The sequence below is a fragment of the Podarcis erhardii genome, assembly GCF_964252035.2.
Source record: "Podarcis erhardii genome assembly, chromosome: 18".
Classification (NCBI taxonomy): domain Eukaryota; kingdom Metazoa; phylum Chordata; class Lepidosauria; order Squamata; family Lacertidae; genus Podarcis; species Podarcis erhardii.
Window position 1 is genome coordinate 2,008,193 of NC_138516.1, and position 23,727 is coordinate 2,031,919.

At 46.1% G+C, this 23,727-nt stretch overlaps 1 protein-coding gene across 2 annotated transcripts in view; it reads right to left on the minus strand.

Annotated features, from left to right (window-relative positions):
• Nucleotides 1–23,727, minus strand: part of ZAP70 (zeta chain of T cell receptor associated protein kinase 70) — a 33,314-nt gene that overhangs the window by 3,587 nt on the left and 6,000 nt on the right. The window contains exons 2-11 of one of the 2 annotated variants that reach the window (XM_081846208.1): nt 15,871–16,329; nt 14,263–14,423; nt 12,157–12,295; nt 10,252–10,333; nt 7,146–7,186; nt 6,840–6,894; nt 6,208–6,391; nt 4,020–4,226; nt 2,013–2,205; nt 562–702 (exon numbers count right to left, since the gene is read on the minus strand). In XM_081846208.1, the coding sequence (XP_081702334.1) occupies nt 562–702; nt 2,013–2,205; nt 4,020–4,226; nt 6,208–6,391; nt 6,840–6,894; nt 7,146–7,186; nt 10,252–10,333; nt 12,157–12,295; nt 14,263–14,423; nt 15,871–16,272 (1,605 nt within the window). In that variant the 5' untranslated portion in view covers nt 16,273–16,329. The remainder of the gene's footprint in view (nt 1–561; nt 703–2,012; nt 2,206–4,019; nt 4,227–6,207; nt 6,392–6,839; nt 6,895–7,145; nt 7,187–10,251; nt 10,334–12,156; nt 12,296–14,262; nt 14,424–15,870; nt 16,330–23,727) is intronic. The other variant, XM_081846209.1, reaches the window with a different exon arrangement.

A 23,727-nucleotide genomic window follows, 5' to 3' on the forward strand; every position in this document is an offset into this window, starting at 1 on the left:
ACAGAGAATCAGATGCCTCGGACGTGAGGAATCCGGGCTAAGAACTATTTTTTGTTTGTTTTTTGGACATTTGTCTGGGAAGGGACAGAAACCGGGGCGGGGGGGGAGAGAGAATAGAACTATAAAATGTTATGTTTTGTTTTACTTGGTCAATGTGACCTATAATTAATATAATAAAGGGAAAATTTGTGGAGGGGAAGTTAGATCGACCTTAAAAAAAAGAAATTAATGATTATAAGAGAATTGGATAAGTTGAATATAGATAAACAAAAAGAATTTAATTTTTAAAAACAATATGAATATGTTTAAGAGGTTAGGTAAGAACTTGCTGAATTAATTTTGGAACTGGGATGTAAGAGGAGGGGGTGGGGGGAAGTCAATGAAAGTGGGTAAAGAAAATTAGGGTATGTAATTGTATTTGTGTGTTTGTGTGTTTTTGTCTTTGTGTGTGTGTTTGTTGTTATAAAATGTAAAAACCCAATAAAAATTATTTAAAAAAAAAAAAGAATGTGCCAGCGGTTTTCTATATGGTGAGCCTGGTGGAATGTTGCAGGTGCTCACCTTGTAGGGTTTCTGTCCGTAGCTAAACGCCTCCCACATCGTGACGCCATAACTCCAGACGTCACTCTTGCTGGAGAACTTTCGGAAGAGGATGCACTCTGGGGCGTACCACTTCAATGGCCACTTCCCTGTTGTCTTGGCCTGCATCAAAAGGCACAGAAGAGGGGCAGTGAAGAATCGCCAGGTCATGTGTGTGGTGCAGAAGGAGAAGACTTGGGTGGACGACTCGCTCTCCCCAAGCAGAGACAGGCCCCACCTTAGCCCAGCATGCTGTCCCCACAGGGGCCAGCCAAAGGCTTCCTCCCTCCTTTGTTCCCCGTCATTCTAAGGTAGACTGCCTCTGCCCATGGAAGCTCTATTTAGCAGTCATAAGAAACTCAGAGGAGCCTAGCTGCTGGATCTGGCCAAAGGGGGCCCATCCAGTCCTATCTTCATGGCGTCCGACAATATGCCCTGGCCTCTGAATGCAACAGCAGCAACTCCCCCCAGTTGTGATTCCCAATAACTCATATCCAGAGGTAAGTCATTAGAAATTCATTTCAATGGGCAAGACCTGTTTTTTATTCCATTTCTAACCCAGATTTCTTCCCAGGAACTCAAGGTGGCATGCATGACTCTCCTTGGGCCCATTTTTATTATTCTGAGGAACGCTAGGAGACTGTGGCTCACCCCAAAGTCACCGGGTGAGCATGACTGAGGGTTTGAACCCTGTTCTCCCAGGTCCTAGTTCATAACACCATCACCACCACCATCAGCAACAACAACAACAACTTATTGCTTACACTCTAACCATGCTGTAGTTGGAGTCATCTCGATATAATCAAATGCCTTCTTGTTTTCTCAGGATCTAGTTGAGCAGTTTCTGCCCCCCTCCCTTAGATATCTTAGCTAGGGCTGGACGATATATCAATATATCGCCCAAAACCAGTTTGAAGTCCATATTGTGATATTGGTTTCCTAGTTTTTGACCTGGCAATAAATATATTACGAATCATGATGTGTGTGAGGGCTGGGCGATATATCGTCCAAAGCCGGTTTCAGGTCCATATCGTGATATTGGTTCCATAATTCTTGACCTGGCGATATATTGCAAATCATGATGTGTGTGTGTGTGTGTGTGTGTGTGTGTGTGCGCTCTGCAAAAATCACAATGTGGGGGAAACAGTGAATGCCTCTACATAGCTCCATCCTTATTTTAGACATTGAGATATATCAATATATCTTGGTATTTAGCTCATGATATATCACAAATTTGAAAACCAGCTCCTTCCTTATTTCAGACATCGTGATATATCCATGTACTGTATATCCATGTATGACAATGTTTAGCTGGTGATATATCACAGTGTTGAAAACCAGATATCGCCCAGCCCTAATCTCAACCATTCTTGCATCCCAGCAGATCACTCTCTGACCTTCAATGAATTCCTAACCCATTTTTCATTTCTCACCAGATAGTAACTGTCATCAGCGGCCAGAGCTTTGGACAGCCCAAAATCACTGATCTTGGCGTAGTGTTGGTTGACCAGCAGAACATTCCGGGCAGCCAGGTCCCGGTGGACAAAGTTCTTCTCTTCCAAATATTTCATGCCAATGGCCACCTGGTGCATCAACTCGACTACATTATTCACGGGGACTTCATCTCTAGGGGAGGGGGAGAAAGTTCTTCCACGGTTAAGGCACTGACTTAATGAGGGTTCCCGATCTGGAGAACCCAGTTGCTTTAGAAGAGGGAAGGGGAAACTTGTGCGTGTGTGTGTTCAAGATATTAAACAATAAAATCCAAACTCATGTATGAAAGAATGATAAAAACCAACATATCAAGAGAATAAGAAAAGAGACAAAGCAAGAGGGAGGGAAAGGATGGGACACAAAAGAGATTGAGATAGAAGAAAAGTACCTCCACAACCCTCTCTGTCAATTGTTAGTACTACCGTTATTATATTATTTTTTAAAATAAACACTCCATGAAAATTTCTGGCTGTAATTTAAATTACAGTTTTCATACTATTCTGCTAAATGGTATTTTGTTACATTTCCCTCCCAGGCCCAGCCTTCCTCTTTCGTCACTCAAAAAGTCCAAAATGGAGAAAGTTTCTTAGCCTGAGGACTTCCAGGGAGGTCTTACATGTATTTTGTTTGGTAGAATCAGATTTGGGAGGGACCCCGAGGGTCATCTAGTCCAACCCCTCAGGGTCCCTTCCAGCTCGACAATTCTATGACCTCAGTGTCAGGAGCTCGTCCTACTCTCGAGTAGGACCCTGGTAGAGACACATGCCCAACTGGCATGTTCTCTCCCTCCTGGTCGATTGTTTGGGAGCTTCAAAATCTTTCTTCAGCCCGAACGTCACAGCAACCGATGCCAACAGACATCGGCACACTCAGGGATCCGCAGCGTTTGTGCAGTTCGCGTAACAGAACTCAATAGCTCAGCATTTGGCTAATCTATGTGTACAGTGGTGCCCCGCAAGACGAATGCCTCGCAAGACAAAAAACCCGCTAGACGAAAGGGTTTTCCATTTTGGAGGTGCTTCGCAAAACAAATTTCCTATGGTCTTGCTTTGCAAGACGAAAATGTCTTGCGAGTTTTTCCGACTCCCCCTCCCCCTTTTTCTAAGCCGCTTATCTGCTTATCCGCTAAGCCGCTAAAAGCCGCTAAACCGCTAATAGCGCTAAGCCGCTAAGCCGTCAATGGGCTTGCTTCACAAGACGAAAAAACCGCTAGACGAAGAGACTCGCGGAACAGATTCTTTTCGTCTTGCGAGGCACCACTGTATTTACATATAAACACACACTGAGCACTGCAACAAGGCTCCCTCTTCTCTCTCGCATCAAAGATCCTGTCTCCGTCACTTCCCACTCTGTGGAATGAAAACATACACCATCATGTGATAGACAACAATCCCATGACTGCAACCAGGGAGCAGGAATGCTAACATCCAGAAGGTGGTGAACTCTCCTTCATTGGCGGTTTCTAAACAGGGACTGGGGGGGCACCTGTCAGGGATTCCTGAGCTGTGAGTTCTGCATTGCAGAAGGTGTCCCTCCCAGCCCTACATTTCTATGCTTCTATGGTTAGTGGTATCCCGTGGCTCAGACCTGTGGCTCATATCTCTCAGGAGCCAAGCATTCCATAGTGTGATCTCAATATCGTAAAACTCCCTCCCGGCTCAGATGAGACAGGCCCCTCCCTTGCTGAACTTGACATAGACATTTTTTATTCCGGGTTGGACTGGATGACCCTCAGGGTCCCTTCCAACCCTACAATTCTAAAGGAAGTCGCATTAGGCTTATTGGGAGCCCCTTTTATTCAACGGATGAACTGCTTAATCGATCTGCCACCCGCTTTCTGACCTTCTTTGGAGAAGAAGAGTTGTCCATAAACCTTGGAAATAACGAACTGGATTTGCAGTTCCGCCCGGGACCTGCAGATCCAATCTGCGGTGAGATCAACTCACTTCTTAGAGGAGAGGAATCTGTTGAGGGACCCTCCGGAGGCCATCTCCATCACCAGCATGAGTGCCTCTGCCTCGCAGACGCCGATCATGCGGACGATGTGAGGGTTGTCCAGCTGGTGCATGAGCTGCGCCTCCTTCATCATGTCGTCCCTCTCGGCTTTCTCGTTCCCGCTTTTCAGGATCTTGATGGCCACGTCGATGTGCTTCCTAGGGAGGAGGGGAGTAGAGGTTATGGCGATGGGTGGCAGTGAGCATTTGCCTTTCAGAAGAAGTAGGGAAAGGAGGCTGGGCTCTTAAAGGACTCATTGGAAGACTATTTGAAAGAGGCATTCCACCAAAACTGGAATAATAATAGTAATAATAATAATAATAATTTATTATTTATACCCCGCCCATCTGGCTGGGTTTCCCCAGCTACTCTGGGCGGCTTCCAACAAAGTATTAAAATTCAGTGGTCTGTTAAACATTGAAAGCTTCCCTGAACAGGTCTGCCTTTAGATGTCTTCTAAAAGTCTGGTAGTTGTTTATCTCTTTGACATCTGGTGGGAGGGCGTTCCACAGGGAGGGCGCCACCACCAAGAAGGCCCTCTGCCTGGTTCCCTGTAACTTGGCTTCTCACAGTGAGGGAACCGCCAAAAGACCCTCGGCGCTGGATCTCAGTGTCTGGGCTGAACAATGGGGGTGGGGACGCTCCTTCAGATATACTGGACCGAGGCCAATTAGGGCTTTCAAGGTCAGCACCACCAACAATAATAATAATAGTAATAGTAATAGCAGCAGTAGTAATACTTTCCTGCTCTAAGAAGAGGCTTTCCCCAGTGTGGGGAACAATATGTGGAGGAATTATTATTATTATTATTATTATTATTATTATTATTATTAAAAATAAATTTTATTTAACATAATTATTACAAAATACAAGCAAAATACTGCAAATATGTACATATATCTTTCAGATAAGCACACATATATAAAAAAGAGCAGAAAAGAAAAAAGGAAGAAAAGAAAAAAGAAAAAAATAAGAAGAAAATTTGGAAGAAGAAGAAAAATTGGAAGAATTTCTTCCAAATTTATTCTACAAATATCTCAATAATAAAATTTCATTGATTGACTTCCATCACTTACACTGCACTTCCTATATACATTTTAAGCAAAATTGTATCTGTTATTCCGTATTTTCCCCATACAATCTCATACAAATATTCTTCTATTATTATTATTATTATTATTATTATTCCTGCTCTAAGAACAGGCATTCCCCAAACACTGGAAATAACCACCACCATCACCACCTATCTGACTGGGTATGTCTTCCATAGGTTTTTTTACCTCCTCATCTGATGGAAGGACATTCCACAGGGAGGGCGCCACCACCGAGAAGGCCTTCTGCCTTGTTCCCTGTAACTTGGCTTCTCACAGTGAGGGAACTGCCAGAATGCCATCAGCACTGGACCTCAGAACGATGGAGGTGGAGACGCTCCTTCAGGTATACTGGGCTGAGGCCGTTTAGGGCTTTAAAGGTCAGCACCAACACTTTGAATTGTGCTCAGAAACATACTGAGAGCCAATGTAGGTCTTTCAAGACCGGTGTTATGTGGTCTCGGCTGCTGCTCCCAGTCACCGGTGTTCTGGATTAGTTGTTGTTTCTGAGTCACCTTCAAAGGTAGCCCCACATAGAGTGCATTGCAGTAGTCCAGGCGGGAGATAACCAGAGCATGCACCACTCTGGTGAGACAGGGAGCAAGCAGGGAGGGTCTCAGATGGAGCTGGTAGACAGCTGCCCTGGACACAGAACTGACCTGCGCCTCCATGGACAGCTGTGAGTCCAAAATGACCCCCAGGCTGCACACCTGGTCCTTTGGGGTACAGTTGCCTGATTCAGGACCAGGGAGTCCCCCACACCCACCTGCCCCCTGTCCCCCCAAAACAGTACTTCTGTCTTGTTGAGATTCAACCTCAATCCATTGTATGGCATCATCCATTTTACAATGGGGGTGGGGGGTTGTTAGCCCCATGAGGACTGGAATCTTACTTTGAGCCCCAGTTCTGCATATAAAATCAGTCCCCAGCATCTCCAGGTGCAGTTGGGACGATCCCTGCCTGACTCTCTGGAGAGCTGCTGCCAGTCCGTGCAGGCCACACTGAGGTAGCCGGATCATTGCTCTCGCTCACCATGAGGCAAACTTACTTCTTCATTTTGTAGACGCCTTTCCGGACGGAGCCGAAATTGCCTGCCCCCAGCTCCATGTCCTCAACAATCAGGTTGTTCCTTTTCAAAAATAGCTTCTTCTCCTTCAGCTCCTCAGGGTCGCTGTAAGGGCTTTCGTAGCAGGACGTGTCCATGGGCAGGATCCGGCCCTTTTTCCCACGGCCTGCACCGATCCCCAAGAGATTTTTTTTAAAAATGAATTTTATAATTTTCATAGTCACATAAAGAAAGCAAAGCATTAAATTAAATTGAACATTGACTTCCCTTTCTCCCCTCCCGGACGGTCGCCAGATTCTGTGTACAGATCTGTAGGCATAGACCACCCCCTGACCCCAACTAGTTCATTAAGAAAATTCCCAAACTTGGTTCCATGGGCGACTCTGGGTCATCTCTCTGCGGTAGCTTATCTTAAAGTTTTAATTGCCTATATGCTTATCGCATTTATAAATTTTGAATTTACTGTTGTACATTGTTTTAAATGTTTGTTTTCCTTCTGGGATTGTACCCCCAAGTGTTTTATAAGCTGGTCTAAGACAGTAATAAATTATCTATCTATCTATAAAAACACAACAGTTCACCTTTGCTGGTTTGTTCCCTTGCCCTTTACTCACCAATGGGGTCAGGTGTGTAACCATCAGAGTTTTGTGATACGAGTCTCCGTTGAGCCTGGCAAGGAAACATAGAATCATAGAATTGCAGAGTTGGAAGGGACCCATGGGGCCATCTATTCCACCCCTTGCAGACGCAGGATTCGCTTCCGTGCAGAGATTGGTTCAATGGGATTTCCCTGGCCGCTGATGGAAGCCACAGCTGATCTCTCACCCAGGACATGCGTGTCCCCCGGTCCTTAAACCGACCCTGAAAGGCGGTACCCGACTGTGACAATTTGAGAGGAAGCAAAAAAAGGAGATACTTACGAACGCAGGCGAGTGAGACGGTGGGGCAGGCGTCGCGGTTTCTGGAAACAGGAGGAAAGAGTTTGCTTAGGTGACATCTGCAAATGACAAGCCTGAGCTATGGTCCTTCTAGCTCTCCCATGCACAAACAAACAAACAAAGCCAAGCTTCCAGACCTCATGAACCTTGCTTGGAAGGAACTAGGTGGAAAGAAGATACAGTCCCAACCAAGAAAGAGTGGCAAATAAAATTAATGGACTATGCCGAAATGGCAAAACGTACGGGAAGAATTAGAAACCAGGGAGAAGTAACTTTCAATAAAGAATGGGGAGAGTATCTATTGGAAAAACTATTGGGGGAAAACTAAACTCAGTAGTAAAACTTGTAGTCAAAAATGGGAAATAAGGATTTAGTAAAAAAATTGAATTATCTAGTCTTTTATATATTGTATGTGTTTGGATTATCAGTGTATCTGGTTGACTTTGTAGGATTTTACTGTTTTAACTTATGCCAATAAAGGCTAGTTACCCATAGAGGCTAGTGGCGCAGAGTGCCAGGGCGCCAAGTTCTGGAGGGCGCCAGGCGAGAGTCTGGTGAACACCGAACAAGTGCACTGAGTGAGCGAGGGTGCGTGCACTGCTCCTGCCAGCGCCAAATTGTGCAGGGCGCCAGAAGGCTAAAAGGGAAAAAACCGAGCCGATGCTCAGCAGGAGGAGCGCACGCACCCTCGCTCACTCGGCGCATGCCCGCTCGCTCGGTGTGCTGCCTGCTGTGGCCACCGTGGCACGAAGTGGCCAGCTAAGCTGGGAGGTGCTGTGTCCAGCCTCCATCTCTTGCCCGCTGGAGGGGCCGCCCTCCAGCCGCTGCCCGCCTCCTCCAGCCCTAAAAAAGGTCGAAAACTCTGGGAAAGTAAAAGGCGAAAGATTTATGCGATCTGAAGAGAAACCAGATTGAAGATGATGGAATTTATGGAGCTGGCTGATCTCACCAGAAAGAAGAGGAACATCAAGAAGACTGGAAGAAATTTAAAGACTACTTGAATAAATATTGTAATATTAAAGATATGTAATCACTTGAAAGAAACAATTAGGCCTAGGATAAAAATAGAATTAAATTTATAAATAAGAAAATGTACGATAAGAAAAGTTGTGTAAAATGATTAGGACTGTGATATGGTCTTTTGAAACACTGATATTGGAAACTGCTACATATAATTACTAAGAAATTCAGAAGGAAGAGATTTGAGGAAGTAATATACTATGTTTATGAAGATGGATGGTACTTAATTTTAATTAATTAAGTGGTAATAAGTTGTATGCACTTTTTCTTCTTTTTCTTTCTTTTTCTTTTATTTTTTGTATATCTTTATTATTGTTAATCTTTTCCTTTTTTTACTATGTTCATTTACTGAAAAAATAATAAATATTATTGGGGGGGGACAACTCTGGGAAAGGGGGGTGCCACGGGGAGCTTTGCACCAGATATGCTTAAGACAGCCCTGGTTACAAGTAAGAATTGGATATGGGTATCGTTTTCCTTTGCTTTTTAATTGATGCTTGTAAAATTTGAAAAACTCAAACCACATGTGGTGGCTCTGTAAAAAAATTAAAGAATTCTGGCGAATTGGGAAAAAAAAAGTTTGAAAGTATCCTTTCCAAAGAAACCGGAGGCCTTCCTTCTTGGCATTCTAGACAAAGAAATATCAAAAGGCCTTCAAAACGACCTTGACAGATTAGAGAACTGGGCCAAAACAAACAAGATGAATTTTAACAGGGAGAAATGTAAAGTATTGCACTTGGGCAAAAAAATGAGAGGCACAAATACAAGATGGGTGACACCTGGCTTGAGAGCAGTACATGTGAAAAGGATCTAGGAGTCTTGGTTGACCACAAACTTGACATGAGCCAACAGTGTGACGCGGCAGCTAAAAAAGCCAATGCAATTCTGGGCTGCATCAATAGGAGTATAGCATCTAGATCAAGGGCAGTAATAGTGCCACTGTATTCTGCTCTGGTCAGACCTCACCTGGAGTACTGTGTCCAGTTCTGGGCACCACAGTTCAAGAAGGACACGGACAAACTGGAACGTGTCCAGAGGAGGGCAACCAAAATGGTCAAAGGCCTGGAAACGATGCCTTATGAGGAACGGCTAAGGGAGCTGGGCATGTTTAGCCTGGAGAAGAGGAGGTTAAGGGGTGATATGATAGCCATGTTCAAATATATAAAAGGATGTCACATAGGGGAGGGAGAAAGGTTGTTTTCTGCTGCTCCAGAGAAGCGGACACGGAGCAATGGTTCCAAACTACAAGAAGGAAGATTCCACCTAAACATTAGGAAGAACTTCCTGACAGTGAGAGCTGTTTGACAGTGGAATTTGCTGCCAAGGAGTGTGGTGGAGTCTCCTTCTTTGGAGGTCTTTAAGCAGAGGCTTGACAACCATATGTCAGGAGTGCTCTGATGGTGTTTCCTGCTTGGCAGGGGGTTGGACTCCATGGCCCTTGTGGTCTCTTCCAACTCTAGGAATATGCTGAGATGGCACAATTGACGAACAGAAGGAGAGGCAATTTCAATCAATGCTATACTCCAAAATGGGACATGTTTAAAAAATATTTACAGAATTACAATCACGGTGTGGTGGCTATGGTAGCGTTTGAATGATTTCTGTGTAAATAATATAATATTATGTGGGAAATAAAACAAGACGTAAGGTTTAGTTTTTTTAAAGAAGACTTTAGGTATATGAAGAACTTTATTGAAATATGAAATTTATTTTAGTACCATCATTGTTCTAAAAAGGTATATACCTTGGGTGCAGGCGGGAACAGAAGATGATCAATATTTTATCAAAATGGAAAATTATTACTGCTTTTGTATTGTTTTTTGTGACCTCTGGTCTTTTCAATATTCAATGTAAATTCTATGATATGTCACTTTTCGAATTTACCCAATAAAATCAAAACTTGAAAAATAAATAAATGAAAAATTCATATATGTTTTTTAAAGAAACTAGGCCCTATTTAACAAAGTCCACTAAACGTAAAAAAACAAAACACAAAAACCCAGCAACTCTTGAATTGCACCTGAAAGTAGTTCCAATATTTCCCATGTGGCAAATATTGGGGTCTCACCTGGTGGCATATCGGGATTCGGTGTGCTTTCCCTCAAATAATAGATCAGGCCATCCGGTTTCAGTTTGAGATATTCCACGAGCTGCAATTGGGAAGGGAGGAGAAGCCCAGAAACAGAGAGAGAATATTTTATTTTTTATATTTTTTTAAAGGGCTCAACTTTGCCTATTCCACATTCTCCTTTTGCTTGAATCCCAATATCTCCTTGGAGATCGCAAGACGAAATATAGGAGGCGAAATCATAAGCTCAGCTAGGGATGGTCCAGGGGAAGGGTTCCTGCACAACGACAGCAGATTTCATGAATGCAAGGGCCAGATTCCTTTCTTGGCAGCCTCTTAGGGGCCGCCTGCCAGCAGTGGGCGGAGCCAGTGGGAAAAGTGGGTGGGGCCACAGAGCCACAGGCTATATCTGAGTACAGCAGGATAATTTCCTCCCACGCTTTGAGGTTTTATTTGCACAACCGAGCAGAATATAATTTTAGGAAATTAACACACAACACCCCACTGTCCTCCATTCACTCCTAGCTAGGAATATACACACCCCTCACTTTCCCCCCTCTGTATTTATATACAGTCGAAATTATTTCAATAAAATATAATATTAGGCGGAAGCGGCGAAGCAAAGCCGGGGAGGGGTATGTCCTGGGGAGGTTTCCAAGGTCCACACAGAGTCCTCTTGAGGGCCGCATGGTGATTGATGCTTGGCTGATACCCCTGCCATGTCACTGACGTGCCTCTAAAACCCCGCCAATCCGCAGAGCCATCAAGAAAACTTCCACTGGCTCTATTCAGTCTTGTTGCTGTTCTCCCCCCCGCCCCAAGTCTCTACATGGCTATTAGTCATGCTGATGAGTGGAAACTGCAATTAATGGTCCACTTCCATGACACTCCATTGGGTTCCGCTGCCCATCTGGCTTTTTGTTTGTCTCCCTCGACGGCTGCCACACAGTCCAAATGCCTGGCTTAAAACCATCTATCAAAAACTTCCCTCTTGTGGCCTCTCCCCACAACACCTACTCACTTTGGGCCCCACTAAAGCAAACAGTCTAACTGGTCAACGTCTAAAAGATATTGAGCATCAGAACAACCTGGCCACTATCAGGAAATTCTGCCCTTGGCACGTTCAGTTTCCACCTCTCCATTTTGATTCTCTGGCCCCATACCTGCACAAACTTATTATCCCAAAATACAGACGTGCTTTTACACTTGCAAGACTGGGTGTTTTGCCGTCTGCGGTACTTGAGGGTCGATTCCAAAAGATCCCACCTGAGAAACGTCTTTGCCCCTGTGGAGACGGTAGCACCGAAACAGCGGCACACGTCCTCCTGTCTTGCACTCTCTGCAAAGACCTGAGGAACGAGATCATCACCCCACTCGTACTAACCATCCCAGGGCGCTCAGCCACTGCCACGATCTCCTTTCTTCTATCAGATCAAAATGCGCAGATAACAGCAAAGGTGGCTAGGTTCATAGGAGGGGCAATCAGAATAAGGGCCACTAACTGACGGCTGATTCAGGACTTTAAATTGTGCTCTTATATCAAATTTCCTTTTCTGCATATACTGTAATGTTTTACTGTTGCTATGGCCATTGGCCAATGCGAATAAAGTTTTATCAAAGTACTCAGTCCAAATGGGTCTGCTTTGGGGGCTCCCCCTCCCTTTAGGTGTCCACCCCCCCAAAAAAAGCTGTACCCCTGCAAACCTTGCCCATGTTTGCTGACACCTTCTTGGGTGGCAGTGCCATCTTGCCTAAAAAACCAACAACCCTATTGTAGGGGGTTGGACTAGATGACCCTCAGGGTCCCTTCCAACTCTGCAGTTTGAAGATTCTCTTCTCTTCATTGCAATGCAGGCAATCCCAGAAGGAGGAGGGTCTCCAGCCCCACGCACTCACACAACCCACCTGCCACAGTGTATCAAACTTGGTTCCGTCTTCCACCGAATATTTTCCTGCTTTGTCCTGTCTGATCCGGTAGTGATAAACAGTCTTTCCGTAGACAAGGGACAGAGCGTAAGAGCCCTTCTCCTTTTTCTCTCTCAGCCTGGAGGGAAATGGCATGGAGGTTGTCAGGATCAGCTCTGTTCCTACTAAGGGGCACCTGATTTTTATCCAAGGGGCTGGCGAATGCGTCCATTTTCTGTTTCTCATTCTTCCAATCTCAGCTTCCCTTTCCAAAGCAAGGTCCCCTGAGATAATGCAATTTTGTATGATATTTGCATGAACATGTGTCTTTTTATGGCCAGGTTGTGCTGATTGCGAGGGATGGCTGCTTTCCATTCTGCATATGGTTTCAGAAAGTATGAATCAGGGAAGTTTGCCTTTTGAGGCAAACCAGGTTTAATTTAAACCCTGTGGCTACCTGGCAACAAACAAAATCATAGAATTGTAGAGTTGGGAGGGAATCCAAGGCTCATTTAAAGGTAAAGGGACACCTGACAGTTAAGTCCAGTCGCGGACGACTCTGGGGTTGTGGCGCTCATCTCGCTTTACTGGCCAAGGGAGCCAGCGTTTGTCCACAGACAGTTTGTCCAGGTCATGTGGCCAGCATAACTAAGCCGCTTCTGGCAAACCAGAGCAGCGCACGGAAACGCCGTTTACCTTCCCGCCAGAGCGGTACCTATTTATCTATTTGCACTTTGACGTGCTTTCAAACTGCTAGGTTGGCAGGAGCTGGGACCGAGCAACGGGAGCTCACCCCATGGCGAGGATCCGAACCGCCAACCTTCTGATCGGCAAGCCCTAGGCTCTGTGGTTTAACCCACAGCGCCACCCGCGTCCCTTAAGGGTCATTTAGTCCAACCCAATTGGCTCCATTAGTTACAGGTAGCAATTAACAAGAGCCATAGGCAGTTCTGAAAGCAAAGCAAACTCTGGGTAGCTTCCAACATATATAAAAACATAATAAAACATTGAACATGAAAAAGCTTCTCTATCCAGGGCTGCCTTCAGATGTATTCTAGCAGTTGTCTAGTTACTTATCTCCTTGGCTTGCGGGTCTTATAACTAACCATACCCTCCAACATTTCTGCAATGAAAATAGCGATGTCCTAAGGAAAAGCGGGGGACGCAGGTGGCGCTGTGGGCTAAACCACTGAACCTCTTGGGCTTGCCGATCAGAAGGTCGGCGGTTCGAATCCCCGCGACGGGGTGAGCTCCCGTTGCTCGGTCCCTGCTCCTGCCCACCTAGCAGTTTGAAAGCACATCAAAGTGCAAGTAGATAAATAGGTACCGCTCCGGCAGGAAGGTAAACGGCGTTTCCGTGCGCTGCTCTGGTTCACCAGAAGCAGCTTAGTCATGCTGGCCACATGACCTGGAAGCTGTACGCCGGCTCCCTCGGCCAATAAAGCGAGATGAGCGCTGCAACCCCAGAGTCGGTCACGACTGGACCTAATGGTCAGGGGTCCCTTTACCTTTACCTTTAAGGAAAAGCGGGAAATTCTGGGATCAAATCAGAAACTAGGACAGCTTTTGTAATCTGGGTCTGTCCCTGGAAAATAGGGACACTTGGAGGGTCTGTTAGTACTGGGCAGAAACTGAACTGCAGCAGAGCCAACCGTGGCAACGCTGGGTCGGAATGGAAGTGGATGCTTTCTGACATCCTTACAGGGAGGTGGGCTTGGCTGAAATGGCCTCGCAGGCCAAATGAGGAGACTGAGGGCTCCTCACGCCTCTTGTGGGACATTAGGACGGAGGTTCCTGGACTCGGCTATTCCAACTCCTTCACCCTGGTTGACAGATGCCCCAGATCTGCAAAGCGAGGCAGGTGGGGGCCCCAACTGCATAATGGCAGCAACACAGAAAGACGACAGGCAGGTTGGAAAAACAATGCAACAACGGAAGGAAATTATGGACGCAGAGTGCAGGAAGCCATTTTGGGGGAAGATTGTATTGAATGTGTTTTGATTTGTTAAAATTTGGAAAATCAATAAAAATGATTTGAAAGAAGAAGGAGGAGGAGGAGGAGGAGGAGACAACAGACAAGAAGCTTTGCCCTGATAACGTGCTTACAAGAATTTCCCATCAGGCTGTGAGCCTGAGTAGAGTCTGCTTTCCGCTTGCGCTCGAGTGATGGGGCCGTGGTACCAGGGCATCTTCTCGTGGGCTGTGGTGGCCAGGAGCTTCTCCACCTGGGGGGCCTGGCTGATGATGGCCTGTTCGAGGGTGTCCCCCTACGAAGAAGGAAGAGGAGAGAACAGAGACTCTATTGCCTTTCTGGGAATTATTTAAACTTCCGAGACAAGCTGTGCCTGGTGGGGGAAATGATCAGCCTCCCATTTAACCCCAGTTGGTTCCTACATAATGCCTGGATGTTGGAGATGGAAGGAACTGTTTTTGTAATTCTACATTGTTCTAAACTTCTCAAAATGGGTGGTATGGTCTACTGAAGGGCAGTGGGATTACCTGGGGGGGTGCTCAAAGGAAAGGGGGTGCTGGAAATGTAAATGAATATCTAGTGGCATAGAATTGTAGAGTTTCATAATTTTTGACCTGGCAATAAGCTGCTAATCATGGTGTGTGTGTATATACTTGGGTCATGCAAAAATATTGATGCGGGGGAAACTGTGAAGCCAGCTAATGCCTCTACACAGCTCCATCCTTATTTCAGACATCGTGATATATCAGTATATCACAATGTGCAGCTGGTGATATATCATGACGTTGGAAACCAGATATCTCCCAGTCCTGCTTTGTGATACCCTCCAATGGGAAACGAAGGAATGGGAAACGTTGTAAAAGCTTTATCTCCAATGGAATGCAAATAATGGATTTGAGAGGCTGGAACTCATGGGACGCGGGTGGCGCTGTGGTCCACAGAGCCCAGGACTTGCCGATCAGAAGGTCAGCGGTTCGAATCCCCGCAACAGGGTGAGCTCCCATTGCTCGGTCCCTGTTCCTGCCAACCTAGCAGTTTGAAAGCACATCAAAGTGCAAGTAGATAAATAGATACTGCTCCAGAGGGAAGGTAAACGGCGTTTCCGTGCGCTGCTCTGGTTCGCCAGAAGCGGCTTAGTCCTGCTGGCCACATGACCCGGAAGCTGTACGCCGGCTCCCTCGGGCAATAAAGCAAGATGAGCGCCGCAACCCCAGAGTCGTCTGCGACTGGATTTAATGGTCAGGGGTCCCTTTACCTTTACCTTTAACTCAATAACAAAGACTGAACGTTGAAAGGAGATAATCTGGTTTGCCTATGGAAAGGAAAAGGGTTTGCGCAAACAGGCAGTGGCTGACAACTATCAGGGATAAGAGGATGAATGTACACGCAAGTTGGAAAGAAAAACGAAATGTTTAAATTACTATAACCGCTCACTTGTTTTTATTTGATGTAATTGTGTTTAATCCGTGAAGCAGAAATAAATCTGTAAAATAAGCAGCATCTAAAAGGGGATGAATTGGAATATACCTGAAAAAGTGGAAAATCAGTTGTTGTTTTTTTGAGGGGTGTGTGTTTTAAATCACTTTTAATTCGATTTGGATGTGTTATGAATTTGAAAATGAATAAAAATCAACTTTTGACATTTTGCCCTTAATCTTGGGTGCCGCTCCATATTCCGCTGGCCGCAATGTTTCCCCCCTGCTGCCCCCCAACCACAGGAAGGGCCCCGATCCTGCCCGTACCTCCAGCTGCCACGTCTGCCGGATATATTCCCGCACCATATTCTCTCGGATGGAGTCGAAGATGCCCGGCTGGGGTTCGAGGCCGCCGGGACGGTTGCACGGCCTCTTGAGCGGGCAGCAGAGCCCGTCAGCGTCCTTGGAGTAGAACTCGCAGAGCTCCTCGGGGCCGCAGTGCGCCTTGCCGCCCGCAATGGCAAAGGTGCCGTTCATCAGCCGCTCGATGGGGTAGTGGTGGAACTGGAGGTTGTGGGTGACCGACAGCACATAGCCCCCCAGGCTGCGAAGGCACTGGCGCAGCAGGAAAAGGCCGTCCATCATCCCGCCCAGCTTGAGGTGCTCTTCGGCGTCCGAGCGGGAGATGCTGCCATAGTAAAAGGGCAGGTGGGCAGCCGGGTTGGGCATCGCGCGACAGGTCCTGGGGCTGCCCAAGCAGTGGTCATAGGATGCTCAGGGGAACACCTGGGAAAACAGGAGCACGCAAGCATTATTATTTCTATTTAAGAGGAAGATATTTAGCTCTCCCAGAATCAGAGCGTCTCTGCAAATGTAGTAAACAGGAACCTGATAAAGGTAAAGGGACCCCTGACCATTAGGTCCAGTCGTGACCTGGGGTTGCGGCGCTCATCTCGCTTTATTGGCCGAGGGAGCCGGCGCACAGCTTCCGTGTCATGTGGCCAGCATGACTAAGCCACTTCTGGTGAACCAAACGCTGTTTACCTTCCCGCCAGACTGGTACCTATTTATCTACTTGCACTTTGACGTGCTTTCAAACTGCTAGGTGGGCAGGAGCAGGGACCGAATAATGGGAGCTCTCCCCATCACGGGGATTTGAACTGCTGACCTTCTGATCGGCAAGTCCTAGGCTCTGTGGTTTAACCCAGAGCGCCACCCGTGTCCCAGGAACCTGATACTTTGGAGCATATTTTCTTTTCTTGTGATTTTGGCATTTATGCCAGAAGGCAATTATTAGAGGCCTTACAACTCAACAGGCTCAATTCTATGCCACCAACGGTTCAGGACCTGGTCTCGGACAGGAATGATCAAATTACTTTAATAGTGGCTGAATTTTTGAGTGCTGTCCATGTAGAAAGACTGGGCCGTTATAAAGAGATTTAGTGGTTCTTAATTGATCGGTGATGCAGTGGTGTTGTGTTGTATTATTTATGCAAATTTTCTCTGGAGTTAAAGATCTGACTGGTACAAACCTTGTTATGTTGAGCTCGTATTTTGCACACTTTGTGTACGGTGTCTGATAATGTGTGATTTGCTATGCCTAATAAAGGATATATATTAATTATTATTATTGCGTATAGTCATACCTCAGGTTAAATGTGCTTCAGGTTGAGCGTTTTCAGGTTACACTCAGTGGCGACCCGGAAGTAACGGAGCGCGTTACTTCCGGGTTTTGCCACTTGCGCATGTGCAGATGCTCAAAATGACGTCACGCGCATGTGCGGAAGCGGCAAATCGCGAGCCGCGCAGACGCGGGTTGTGTTCGCTTCAGGATGCAAACGGGGCTCCGGAACGGATCCTGTTCGCATCCAGAGGTACCACTGTATTGTGTTTTATTAAATTTCTTTTTTTTATGGTAAATCTTTATTCGTTTAAAATACAAACTTACAACGAAGGTAAGTATAGAAAAGTTCAATACAAAAAGAAGAAAACATCAAGACATAAAAGTAAGAAAAAATTTAAAAAGACAAAAAAGAAAAGAAGAAAAGGGGGGGGGGACCAAAAATTTATACAAAATCATGTCTATCAAATGAAAATTTATTCCAATCGTTCTCATTATACTGTTTCAGTTGTCATGGTTTTGTCACGCAGCTTTACTTTACATCCTTTTTCATACAATCCACTAAAGTATTCGCTTCATTCATTTTTGTTCACAAGTATCTTTCAAGTTCTGCTAAGATGGTATTGTTTTTACAATATAATCTTATATATTCCTTAAATATATAATCAAATTTATTAAATTTAATTTAATAAAAAAATTATTAAATTTCAACAACAATAAAATTACACACGCAGTTCAGTGCAGCTTAGTTCGGTTTATTGTGTTCTACCAAACAGCCACTTCACACGTAAAAAATAATAAGAAGAAGAATTCTGCTGCTAACCGTGGTTTACATTTTTGCTCCGTGACCTTTAGAGGATAAATCATTTCCAATACCCCCTTTTATTACACGAATTTGTAGGGCCTTAGTGAGAAATGCGGATGTTATAAAAGAGATAGGCTTCTCTATGTCAGACAACAGGGAAAAAAGGTCTTTGCAAGAGATGAGCTTCCCTTCTGCTATCTTCACGATGGGCGGATGCAATTGTTTCTAAGATCGTTATAAAAAGGGCATTCAAGGAGTACACAGGTTACGTCTTCCATTGTCATCAAGTACTGTGTCCAGTTCTGGGCACCACAGTTCAAGAAGGACACTGACAAACTGGAACGGGTCCAGAGGAGGGCAACCAAAATGGTCAAAGGCCTGGAAATGATGCCTTATGAGGAACGGCTAAGGGAGCTGGGCATGTTTAGCCTGGAGAAGAGGAGGTTAAGGGGTGATATGATAGCCATGTTCAAAGATATAAAAGGATGTCACATAGAGGAGGGAGAAAGGTTGTTTTCTGCTGCTCCAGAGAAGCGGACACAGAGCAATGGCTCTAAACTACAAGAAAAAAGATTCCACCTAAACATTAGGAAGAACTTCCTGACAGTAAGAGCTGTTGGACAGTGGAATTTGCTGCCAAGGAGTGTGGTGGAGTCTCCTTCTTTGGAGGTCTTTAAGCAGAGGCTTGACAACCATATGTCAGGAGTGCTCTGATGGTGTTTCCTGCTTGGCAGGGGGTTGGACTCGATGGCCCTTGTGGTCTCTTCCAACTCTACGATTCTATGATTCTATGGTTCTATGACACTTGCAATAGAAGTGGCAGCCGCAAACTCTATGCCCTCCAAAACATTTTTCTTGGGTTTTTTGACTTCCCCTCCTGGAGACCCAAGTCTGCTAAGTCAGTGTAGACCGCACTGAGGCAGGTGCCTAAATAGAATTCATGAGGACTAGAGCCATATTTAAAAGAAAAAAACAAAAAAACAATATCCTTTAAAAAAAATTAAATTTCTCAAAAATTCACATAGCCATTCCAATGCATAGTAGATTTTTCTTTTGCTTTGGCGACTTCACACCCCATTTTCCATGATGTTTTTCATTTCTCCCCCTTGCTGCACCCTGTCTTCTCTCTCTTATAACTTTACAGTCATACAATATTCTCTAATTCCTTCTGTCGCCCGTACAGTGGTACCTCGTGTTAAGAACTTAATTCGTTCCAGAGGTCCGTTCTTAACATGAAACTGTTCTTAACCTGAAGCACCACTTTAGCTAATGGGGTCTCCCGCTGCCGCCGCGCGATTTCTGTTCTCATCTTGAGGTAAAGTTCTTAACCCGAGGTACTATTTCTGGGTTAGCGGAGTCTGTAACCTGAAGCGTATGTAGCCCAAGGTACCACTGTAATTGAAATCCTGCTCATGAATTCATCATAATATAACATTTATTTAAATACAGTGGTACCTCGGGTTACATACGCTTGAGGTTACATACGCTTCAGGTTACATACTCCACTAATCCAGAAATAGTGCTTCAGGTTAATAACTTTGCTTCAGGATGAGAACAGAAATCGTGCAGTGGAAGTGGGAGGCTCCATTAGCTAAAGTGGTGCTTCAGGTTAAGAACAGTTTCAGGTTAAGAATGGACCTGCAGAACGAATTAAATTATTAAGCCGAGGTACCACTGTATTCTGAAAAAGGCTTCCATTTTTGCTTTTGGCTTTGCCAATTCCACGTAGTGAATCATTTTACGTCTTCTTTTGTGGGAACTTCTTCTTCCTTCCATTTTTGTGCAAAAAGAATCCTAGCTTATTCTAGCATTTGTTATTATTAGGGTCATTTTGGACTCACATCTGTCCATGGAGGCGCAGGCCAATTCTGCGTCCAGGGCGGCTGCCTACCAGCTCCATCTGAGATCCTCCTTGCCTGCGCCCTGTCTCGTCAGAGTGGTGCATGCTCTGGTTATCTCCAGCTTGGACTACTGTCATGAGCTCTCAGTGGGGCTACCTTTGAAGGTGACTTTTGAAGTGTAGGTGGGTTCCCACGAGGCAAGACACAGCGATAACAGCAAGAACCTTTATTGAACTACATAACTGGGAAACGGGCAAAGCAACTGCTTATATACATTTCTGAAAGCCTGGGCCACTCCCATCTCCAACGTGATTGGCTGTCTAAACTTCCAAGCTGCAAATCACGACTCAGAGTTCAAGGCCCAATGGCAGAGGTCCAAATCCCGAAATGTTATGTGATTGGACATCATGCATTGAATCAGAACACAGGAGCTCACAATCCTTAGTCCAGACTCAAGCTCAGGCAAACACAGACCACTGAATACATAACACCTTGGAAACTACAACTAATCCAAAATGCGGCTGCCGGAATGGTGACTGTGTAATTTTATTGTTTTATCTTCTTGGGAAGTCTAACTGCACAAAAAGGTCATTCTTCGGTCTGTCCTGAATCTTCCAACCTTCGGTTCCAGCATGGGGAGAGAGGAAGGACAACTTTTCCCTATCCACTTTCTCCATTGTTGTTGTTGTTGTTTAGTTGTTCAGTTGTGTCCGCCTCTTCCTGACCCCCTGGACCAGAGCATGCCAGGCACTCCTGTCTTCCACTGCCTCCCGCAGTTTGGTCAAACTCATGCTGGTAGCTTTGAGAACACTGTCCCACCATCTCGTCCTCTGCCGTCCCTTTCTCCTTGTGCCCTCCATCTTTCCCAACATCAGGGTCTTTTCCAGGGAGTCTTCTCTTCTCATGAGGTGGCCAAAGTACTGGAGCCTCAGCTTCAGGATCTGTCCTTCCAGTGAGCACTCAGGGCTGATTTCCTTCAGAATGGAGAGGTTGGATCTTCTTGCAGTCCATGGGACTCTCAAGAGTCTCCTCCAGCACCACAATTCAAATGCATCCATTCTTCGGCATCAGCCTTCTTTATGGTCCAGCTCTCACTTCCATACACCACTACTGGGAAAACCAGAGCTTTAACTATACAGACCTTTGTCGGCATGGTGATGTCTCTGCTTTTTCTCTCCATGCCATGACTAATTTCGTACAGTCCTAGCGTTGTGTCTCTTCTTCTTCGCCTTTTCTCTAAGCTAAAAGGTCCCAAACACTGGGAAAGGTTCCCTCTGGGGAGTCTCTTCTACATGCTTGATAGATTTTGCAATTTATGGCATCCATGTGTTCGCACTGATCTTCTGTTCGTGGAAGGCTCTTGAAGAATCAGAAGCCGCTCGTATGTCATTTGGGGGGAAGGAAATTGCGGCAGGAAGCTCAGCCGTCAAGAGGCGTGACTTAAGAGCAGGCAGATGGTCGCTCTGTGTTTGTGCCGGGGGCTTGCTGTGCAAATGTAGCTATGAAATGAAGCCTCTGACACCAGGCTGCTCTCAAGCCTTCCGGGACAGAGCAGTCGGTGAGGCTGTGGCTTCGACCCCCACAATGGGCAGAAGATTCCTGCATTGCAGAGGGTTGGTCTAGATGACCCTCATCACCCCCTTTGGTCGGGCAAAATACTGGACAGGTCAGGGTGAGGAATGGGGAGACTAAAATTGTATTTACCTGTTGCAGAAATGACTTCAAACAATCCATTACAGTGGTACCTCGGGTTACAGACACTTCAGGTTACACACTCCGCTAACCCAGAAATAGTATCTGAAGAATATGCATGCATGGTATCTGAAGAAGGGTGCATGCACACGAAAGCTCATACCTAGAACTAACTTAGTTGGTCTTTAAGGTGCTACTGGAAGGATTTTTTTTTATTTTGTCCAGAAATAGTGCTTCAGGTTAAAAACTTTGCTTCAGGATGAGAACAGAAATCGGGCTCCAGCAGCACAGCAGCCGCAGGAGGCCCCATTAGCTAAAGTGGTGCTTCAGGTTAAGAACAGTTTCAGGTTAAGAATGGACCTCCCAAAAAAATTAAGTTCTTAACCCGAGGTACCACTGTACAATGAGGCAGTGGAAGACAGGAGTGCCTGGCGTGCTCTGGTCCATGGGGTCACGAAGAGTCGGACACGGCTAAACAACTAAACAACAACCACCACTGTACAATGGCACACTGGATTTGCATTGGTTTACGGTCAGCGGGTTGAGGTTGAAACCTGACAAGACAGAAGTTCTGTTTCTGGGGGCACAGGAGGCAGTTGGTTATGGGGGACTCCCTGATCCTGAATGGGGTAACTGTGCCCCTGAAGGACCAGATGCACAGCCTGGGGAACATTTTGGACTAACAGCTGTCCATGGAGGTGCAGGTTAACAGTGGTGTAGCATGGGGGTGCAAGGGGGCCGGCCACACCGGGCGCAACATCTGGGGGGGCGCGGTCGCTGCCTCCGGAGTCACCGAAGAGCCTCGGGCACAGGCTGTAGCAGAGCCCCATGTCTCGCGGAACCGACGAGCTGTGCGCGCGTCTGGGCTGAAGGTATCCGGCAGGCAGCAGCTCTCAGCGCTCGCCGCGGTCCCCACGCGTCACGGCCACAGAGGGCACGCCAGGCAGCCCCTCCTCACAGCCCCGCCGCTGCTGCTGCAGCTGCTGGGCCATGTTGCATTTTACTCGCCTCTCTGCCCTCCTCCTCCTCCGGGCAAGCGGCGTCGTTTGGGTGGCAGCGCCAGCGGCAACTCGCCTCAGATCACCTGACACAGACCCGCCGCCGCCGCCGTGGCTACCTTACCGTAAATACCCCAGCCCAGGCAGCAGCAAGAAGAAGCTGGCAGCGGCGGCAGGTTAGGGGTTAGGGGGCCCAAATTACTTGCCTTGCCCCGGGTGCTGACAACCCACGCTACACCACTGCAGGTTAATTCTGCGTCCAGGGCAGCTGTCTACCAGCTCCATCTGAGACTCTCCCTGTCTGCACACTGTCTTGCTAGGGTGGTGCATGCTCTGGTTATCTCCTGCTTGGACTACTGCCATGCGATCTCCACAGGGCTACCTTGGAAGGTGACCAAGAAGGCGGCAGCCATACTGGTGACTGGGAGTGGCCGCCAGGACTGGATAACACCCATCCTAAAGGATCTATGCTGGCTCCCAGTATGTTTCCGAGCACAGTGGACAACCCAGTTAGATGGGTGGGGTTGAAGTAATAAAATAATAATAATAATAATAACAACAACAACAACAACTATTATTTTACCTTTCAGGGAGCTAAGTGGGAAAGCATCTGTTCTGCCTGCAGGGGAAACCGAGGAAGGTGGAAAAACCAGTTTAAAAAAGTTGACCTTCCGTGTTTGTCTCTGATTAGCATACATTATCTTTAAAAGGCGTGCGATCACAACAGCCATCCAGCCTCCCTGCAACTGAGTGTTTGTGGTTGGAAATTTCTGCGCATCGCTGTGTCTGGTGGGTGTGAAGAGGCAGGCAAGCTGCAGTCGCCTGCTCAGCAGGCAGCCGATGTGTTTGGCCTTGAGGAAGTGTTGGCTAAATGTGGCCTGGTCCTCTGGGAAGATATGTTTGCATTTTTGAAAGCAGGCCAGATTATTACTAATTTTTACCATTAAGAAAGTTGGTGTTTCCTGGAAAATAATGCTCAGGTTTACCTGTATGTTGTTCTGGGGGCAAAAGACATTTTTTGGATGTTTGGGTCACACCTGCTCAACATTTCCCAAGTTTTCTGCTGCCTTTTTCTGGAGAGAAATTGATTTGGTCTTTTTTCTTTTTTTACAGGTTTCCTTCCCTGTAAAGTTTGCTGGAAAAGATGTCCACATGCCATGGACAGATTTATAAATACCCACATTAGATTAAGGTCATTGTTAAATATAACAATTTTCCACCTTTTTT